Raw genomic sequence first — 8286 nt, 5'->3', positions numbered from 1 at the left:
CGATCAGGGGCTGATGACCTAAACAGGAAAAGGAGCCAGTATTCCCAAATTAACTCCTCCATTCAGGCTTGCACCTGGGAACTTCAATTGGTAGCATATGTAAAGGGCTCTTGAAAAAGGGAGTTTGCAAATACTCTGTTAAGGTGCATTTATTGTTTAGCTAATAAAACTTCAAATTCAGCTTTACCACTGAGTCATGCCTTCCTTAGTCCTTGCCTATTTGAACAGATCCACCGAGGTATAATTGATATACAGGATAGTACACGTTTGACATGTATAATGTACTAAAGAGACACGTGTGAACTGTCATAACCAAGAGAAGAAGCTTATCTGACCCCAGAAATGTCCTTGTGCCCATGTAGAATTCCACCCAAACCACAACGGTGCCTACATTTCCTAGAGTTTTGTGCTCAAATGTGAGTCGCTATTTCCTCTTTCTGGCCAGCTCTCTCATTCACTATAGTCTGTTCCTTTACTCTCATTGTAACGTCCCATCAAATGTACTAGACTTTGTCACTCCTCTAGATGATGAGTTTCTGATTTTTACATTTTAAACTGAAAACTTGAAAAACTATATACACAGGCTGAGGCAAAAAGAAACCCAAAGTTTAAGGCCAACTGAGCTACCTAGTTAGTTCAAGACTATCCTAGGCTACACACCAGAAGGTAAGAAAGAAGGCTATACATTGTTAGACCCTTAAAAGCCTTGGTTCCTTCCATGGACAGTCAGGCAAGTGATCTGGACCCCAGCAGTGCAGCTCCAATGTGGCTGAAATAGGGACTGGGTACGGGTAGGAAAAACTTGTCTACCTGAGCACTTGTCTGCCTCGGTGCCTATTAGAGATATATGTTTTTAGTATGTTCACTACAGAGATTGATTCAGTCGGTGAGAATACTTACTGTCCAAGCATGAGTTCAAATCCCCAGAACCCATATAAAAAGCCTAGAGTGGGCGTGGCCTACACAAGCCTATAATCCTAGTCCTTTGGGAAGTGAAGACAGGTGGACCACTAGGTCTTTGTGGCTGTCAGCTTAACTACAGGTTGAGTGAGAGACCCTATCTCAAAGGAACAGGTAGAGAATACAGACCAGAGCACCTGGTGTCCTCTAGCCTACACACACAACAACCACAAAAATAAGGACACTTAGGCACAGTTGGATTAAAGAGTCAACCAAGTGGCATGTATAACTTTTTTAATTCCGCCATAAAGAAAGAAATGCCACTGGCAGGTAAATGGTGAACTGGGAGATGTTAAGCGAATTCAGTACAATTTGGAAAGATGAATCACAAATATTACATGCTTTTTCCATAAGAAGGACCTACATTTAAGTGTGTGTGGTGGGGGAAGAACTAGAGGAGGCAAGGAAGGGGTCTAAAAGAAGAGAAAATGGAGCAAAGGTGATGGGGATGACAAAATATAACTTCCTCATGAGCAGAATCTAGCTTTAAAGATAGGAGCAAAGCAGATACACACAATACATATATACACATATTTGATCTCATAATGAAGCTTATTGTACTAAAGAACGTAGTTTTTAAAGGGCTAGAAAAGGAAGCCAACATCTCTAGACTAATAGAGAGCACTTTCGGTATTCGTGGATGACTCGAATTTTAAAAATCATGTCCTGGTACTCGTTATACAATTCTTCTTTTGTACAGGTAATAATATTACAAAAAAAGCGAACCTCCAGTTCTAATAGGGATCCACAAATCAAGGTTCTCAGGTTTCACCCTCAAATTTCACGCTCCGCCGCACCCGCCCCTACGCAACCGGAAGAAAGGGCATCGGAGCCGGAAGTCGTGTGGTCCACTTCCGGCGGCCTGAGTTCCGCGGCCGTTGTGGCTGTTGCGGCGGTTCTGTACCCAGGATCCGAATGGAGGCGGCACGGGATCCCGGCTCGGGGTTGTGCTGCAAGCCCGGCGGGCGTCTGGACATGAGCCACGGCTTCGTACACCATATCCGTCGGAACCAGATCGCTCGGTACCGCCCCGCCCCAAGGCCCGGCCCGGCCGATTCGGCCGGGTGACAGCGCCTGACTCCCGCTCGGCTCCCCGCAGGGACGACTACGACAAGAAGGTGAAGCAGGCGGCCAAGGAGAAGGCGAGGAGGCGCCACACGCCCGCACCCACGCGGCCCCGCAAGCCAGACCTACAGGTGTACCTGCCGCGCCACCGAGGTGAGCAGCCGCCCGCTCTTGGCCCCGCCCCCTGGGCAAGCCCCTCTTCTTTGCGTCAGGGCTCCTGCTCACCCGGCCCTTACAGAAGCCACTGCATCCACGTCAGCGCCCCCACTTCTCCGCTCCAGGGCCAGTGACCCCAGTTAAACAACACTGTTACATAAGGTACCTGGGACCCGGCCAGGAATCGCTGTCCACTAGTGGTCTGTCATGCTGTGTTTTAATATTTCTGCCACCTGGAAGAGAGAAAGTCTGGCTGAGATTTTAAAAAGATACAAAAACCAAAACCAAAAAGCAAAACAAACTAACAAAAAGGATCAGTACATAAAATGAAATGAACCCAGTAAATGGCCTTTTCTTGGCTTTCCTGTGACCATGAACTCATGTTTACTAACATATCACACTAAGTTTGTGGGCTGTTATTTACAGAGGGTTTAGATATTTAGTACATTAACTCACTGAGAACATAGGACACCATTAATCTAAAAACTATTATGTCTGTTTTACTTACTATTCAAAGAGGTGAATAAGTTGTCCAACATCTCAAAGCTAGTAAATAGCACCTGGATTTGAACTGAAGCAGAGCTCCGTCCACCCTTTCAGTATCTTCCGGTGATATCAGGAGACATATGCATCTTGTACTTACTTTCTAACAGAATGATGCTAGAGTGGAGAGAGAGAGAGAGAGAGAGAGAAGTTAAAATCCTGATTGACAGTTCCCCTAAGAACACACACACACCACACACGCTGTGTGCACACATATAAATACAATACCCAGGGTCTGCCGAAAGCTTGGAGGATTTCTTGGTGTTCTTTTTCTGATAGTTTGTGTGGGCAGGGATTTTAGCAGCATCCCCCTATTCCCTCTCATTCTGGTTTGCCCTTACAGATGGCTCTACCCAGTCAGTCAACCCAGACTGTGAGGAGTCCAGTGAAAGCAGCAGTAGTGGAAGCTCTGAGCTGGAGCCTCCTGGCCGCCAGCTCTTCTGTTTAGAATATGAGGCGGACAGTGGAGAGGTCACGTCAGTTATTGTATATCAGGTATGCCTTCTGGAAACAGCTTGACGGTCCTGGGTCATGATGGAAACTACCACCTGTTCCTGAGCCATTGTTAATCTCAGGGCCAGTGGAAAAACATGTCTTCCCATCAGGTATTCTCAGCACACAGAAATTCCTAGCTGGGGGAGCAGGGAAAACTTGTGACCCTCAGTTGAGAATCACTGTTACAGGAGACTCCTGAGGAACGAGAAGCCTTAAGCCAAACGGTTCTGTGAGAATGCTGTCTAGGACTAGGGCAGCACTTTTCTGAGAGAGGCCAGGCTCTCAGCTTCCTGACTCTTCCTCCACGTAGGACGATGATCCCGGAAGGGTGAGTGAGGAAGTTTCGGCACACACACCTCTGGATCCAGCCATGCGAGAAGCCCTCAGATTGCGCATCCAGGAGGAACTTGCAAAGCGCCAGAGCCAACACTGACTGGTTGAAGGCAGAATTCACTGCACCTGGCTCACCTCTAGTTTGGGGGTACCAGGATGAATCTGTGTGGTCTTCAGGGATCCTGTCCTCCTTCTCTAAGCTGCTGTATCCACGAGGGTCTTGTAGGACCACATCTGACCTACCTCCCAGCAGCCATTCTTTCTTGTCTCATTGATCTAACCTAACATTCTGGAATTTTATGACAGCTTTAGCTAACTTGGTGTTTGGGGAGCAGAGACTTCAGGGAGAGCCAGACTTTCTGAAGCCTTTGCCTATGTGCTGCTGTCTTAATGAGGTCATTTGTCAGGCCCCTTCGTGTTTCTGCTTTCTTCCACTCATTTTTCCCTAGATCTGTTTCCAGTTGTCCTTTCTCCTATCTTTTTGCCTTGGGTAGAATCCATTTCCCCCACCCCCACCCACAACACAACTGTTTCTCTGCCACTCAGGAATTTAGAAGTGGGGCTTCTGGGAGCCTGTCTTCCTAACAAGTTCGCCAAGCCATTCTGATGCCAATACAACAGGAGAGCTTTGGTTTTGAGGCCTATGTGGAAACACATCTCCTTGCCCTTCCGTGGCCTTCCCAAGCTACATGGGCCTCACTGCTTTGCACTGTCTATGTAGACTATATTGGAGACCCAGGAAGAAGATGCTAAGCTAAGTTGCAGTCCTTAGTTGAAAACCTGCCCTGCTAATCGTGGTGGTACTTGCCTTTAATCTCAGTATGGAGGTAGAGACTGGTGGATCTCTGTGAGTTCAAGGCCCAGCCTGGTTGGTCTACATCCAGACACATCTAGTTCCAGGACAGATAAGCAGTAGGGAGAGCCTATCTCAAACACAACAACAAAAAAGTTTGAAAAAGCAAAGCCTATCTTGGCTGGGCTTGCTAAATTTACCCCCCAGCTGTAAACAGACCACCCTCTGCTCAAACTAAAGGGGAATTAGCAAAGCAGACTTAAAAGCAGCTCTCCTGTTGTGGTTTAGCAATGGCGAGTTACTGAAGCTGGAAGAGTTGGCAACAGCTGTAATTGTCCCGGGGTGGGAAGGAACATAGAGGAAGGGAAATGACCCTTTCTCTGCCCCACACTTTCTTCTCTCATGCCTCCTAAGAATGTGTCTGAGTCTGATGATACACTCTTGAACCCCAGCATGAAAGAGGCCAAAGTATGAGGAGGGCTGCAAGTTAAAGACCAACCTAAGCTGTCCCAAGAAAAAACTAAGTAAATGTAACTTAACTTAGGTCCTTTGGGTAAAGATCTCCAGACATAGCGTCTTTCCAACAGGGGACATTTCCCAACACAAGCTTAGGCTAAGGTCTGAAGTCCACCAGACATCCTGTGCACAGGAATTCAGGGGCACCTAAGATTTGACACAAGAGCCTAACTTCAGCAATTTGAAATGTGAGTCTTAAAACAGCGCACAACCAAACCTCCCCCAGGAGTTTGTCTTCTAGGGTCTCAAGAGCATTGTAACTATACGAGGTCAGTAGCTTAGCTCTTCAAGAACATGTGGGGTCCCCACTGTGTTCTCCACTCTGCTGAGAACGTGTAATGTAGCTGGGATCTGCTTTATTAAAACAGTGAGTCACAGCTTGCCATGCCAGACTTCTGGGGGTGGCTGGGGACCTAAATGCTCTAGAGCAGGAGAGCTGGTCCCAGGGTTCAGTGCCTTAAGCTTGTTAGTCCTAATCCCGTCTGCTGTGGGGGAAAGCCTTCACCCTGTACTTGTGCACTAGTGCTGTAAGTGCCTGTGGGCTTACATGGTTAGATACCATCCAGAGCCTCCAGGGTCTTCATCCTGCAGGTCATTCTAGTCTCCAGTTCATCAGTCCATATTCTGACTTGAAACACAGGATTCACTGGAACTCTGGCTGGACAAGGAACATTGGCATTTCTTTGGAGTCTGTGTTCTTAGAGCTGTGCTTCCTATATCCTGAGCACTGTTACTGAACCTGAAAACACCCGAAAAAGAATCTGAGAAGCAGCACCTACAAATTTGCTGTTATTCCCACTTCTTGCTGAAGGAAGATATAGATGAACACAGTGTTCTGTAGAGGCCTTTTATGTGTCTATGTGGTCCTCACAAAGACCTCAGATGGGAGACTGATGGAAACTTCTTTAAGCTCTTTTTCCAGAAGCACTTTGCTTATCAGTGTGTATAAAAGATTTTCTAGCTAAGAATGCACTCTTGATTCTTAGTTAATTTGTCCTGTATGACTACCGAAAGCCCCAGACCTATGCCTAAATGAAGAGTGGTCATTCTGAGCCAGCCCGTTTGAGCTGATATTTTCTAGGCATCCCTAAAATGCTTCTTGGGACTGCCCTCAGCCTTATGGCTGAACTTCATTGCTCCGTTGGCTTATTCTGGGGTACACAGTAATACTGTCCAGTTTATTTGGCAGACCTGCTTCCAGATGTCTCTTATCTATTTCAAAACTCACAGGCCATAGTGAATTTTCAGAACTGCCCAGTGTTATAGCACAGTAGAAGCCATAGGCAGGACTTAACAGCAAACTGCTTCAGAATCAACATTCATTTGAGTAGATAGTTCTGGCTGTCTTTTTGGGGGAGGGAGAGGAGAGCATGGGAAGCTGGGCCAGGTATGATGGTACATGCTGGTAATGCCAGCATGTGAAAGGCTGAGATAAAAGGATTGCCTTATATCCAGGCATGGTGGCACATACCATTAATCCCAGCACTTGGGAGGGAGAGGTAGGAAGGTCTCTAGAGTTCTGAGGCCAGCCTTATCTACAAATTCCAGGACAGCCAGGACTACATAGACCTTGTATCAAACAAAAAGTTCCATTCCCATTCTGTATGGAATGGTATTTTTCTCTCAGTTCTTGACTAGAATTAAGCCTGTATTTCACAGTTTTGTGATTCCTGGACCGAGTGTATATCATTCATGAGAGAGAATTGGTTTTGTGAGGGGTTTTGTGCTGTGCAAAAATAAATGATAAAGCTGGGGTTGTAGCCCACTGGCAAGCATGAAAGACTGACGAGTGTGGGGCAAGAAGGGAAACAGTATAAAAGTGTATATGATGAGAGTACTGGCTGCAGTCTAACCAGCAGGTGTGGATCTAGAATAAATGTGAAAGAACATTCCATCTCTCTGGATATCTGAGGTGCACTGCTAATTAGAGCAGCCCAGAGAAGTGGAAGCTCTTTGGGGTGGTGAGTGTCCAACCTGTTGTGTGTTTGGCAAGACCTGTGTGTGTTAGGGTGGTGCTTCCCAGATAAATCAAATTTGAATGAGACCTTTGTATAAAGGACAGATGACTTTCCTACCTCTGAGTCTTTTGGGAAAATCGCATATGGAATTTTGACAGTTATTTGAAACCTTAACTCTTTTGAATCCCTGTCCTATCCCTGAGGAGCTGTTGGCATCCAGCCCTCATTTCCTTGGCATTAGAGTGTTGGTAGAAGTGAAAACCTTCCTAGTTAGGGGTTCCTCCCTTCCCAGAGCAAACAGAACAAGAGGTTGGGAATGGTGGTGAACAGCTCAAGAGCTGGAGACAGAAGAGTCACTGTCCATTTGAGAGCAGCTAAGCCAAACAGCAAGCATGAGTGTACTGGCCATGCCATGGTGCTAAATGTGGAAAAGCCATATGTTATTCTCGTTCCCAGTGTTTCTGTATAAATAAAATGAATTATGCAAAGTGTTTGAAAATCATGGAAGGTACTTTTTAAATCAATAAACTATTTTTACAGCACTGTTTTTACCAAAAGTTGTGAAACCTCTTGTGTACTTGGGGGGAGGGAGGTAAAGAGCCTGTCCTAGAGTCACTCGGCTGCCCATTCAGCCCTGAAACTCTCGCCTCTCACTGTGCTGACTATTTTAAGAGCTGTTCTGGTTGGAGTGTTTCAGCTAGACTCATGTAACATAAGGGTTGAAACTTTTAAAGCCCTCTGTCTGGTCCTGCTATGTCCTCTTAGGCATCTTCCTTCTTCAGGTGTTCATAAACAGCCTGGGCTTCTTCAGGACCTGTATCTCAAGAGAATTTGTTTTAGGGGTTATTCAAGCTGACATATTAAACTTAAAAGTGCCTGCAGCAACACAGCCCTGGAGTTCTAGTCACCTAACAACATGTCAGAAGAGTCAGTAGGGTTCTTGAGCAATCTTCCAAAACCTTCCCCTGGGATGAGAGATACACAAACCCAGCTCAGGAGAGTACAGTGAGTGTGAGGGACCACAAAGCTATGGCGTACCCATACAGGCTGCACTGGCAGTACTGAGGTAGAGGCAGGATGACAGTCAAAGGTTAAAGGCTAAGCTGGGTTTGGGGCACGTCTTTAATCCCAGCACTGGGGAGCCAGGCAAATCTGTCCAAAGCCAGCCTGTACATAGTTAGACCTTGTCTCAAATTTTACATACACACACACACACACACACACGTAGAGAAATGGCTCAGCTGTTAAAAACACTTGATGCTCTTCACAGGACTCAGGTTCAGTTCCCAGCAGCACACACTGTAGCACACAAGTTTAAAAAAAAAAATTGAGCCAAATTGAGGGAGTTCCAACTGCAGGACTAAGAAAACAAGCTAACCAGGTGTTTAATTAACCCTTACACTCTGGAGCTAAAGCCAGGAGGATCCTTCGTCTGAGGTTAGTCGGAATTACATAATAGGGCACTAC

The 8286-nt window shown here is 46.2% G+C and overlaps 1 protein-coding gene across 1 annotated transcript; it reads left to right on the top strand.

Moving 5' to 3' along the window:
* The first annotated feature begins 1325 nt into the window (after positions 1–1325).
* Positions 1326–6621, top strand: LOC308432743 (UPF0561 protein C2orf68 homolog). Its single transcript, XM_080932529.1, has 4 exons — positions 1326–1982; positions 2060–2178; positions 3068–3219; positions 3530–6621. The coding sequence occupies exons 1-4, from the start codon at positions 1876–1878 to the stop codon at positions 3650–3652; spliced, it is 501 nt and encodes a 166-aa protein (XP_080788655.1). The 5' UTR covers positions 1326–1875; the 3' UTR covers positions 3653–6621.
* The last annotated feature ends 1665 nt before the right edge of the window (positions 6622–8286 follow it).

The sequence above is a fragment of the Micromys minutus genome (genome assembly GCF_963924665.1).
Source record: "Micromys minutus genome assembly, chromosome: 18".
NCBI lineage: Eukaryota > Metazoa > Chordata > Mammalia > Rodentia > Muridae > Micromys > Micromys minutus.
The sequence above is the reverse complement of the archived record's forward strand: the minus strand, read 5'-3'. Positions and strand labels throughout refer to the sequence as shown.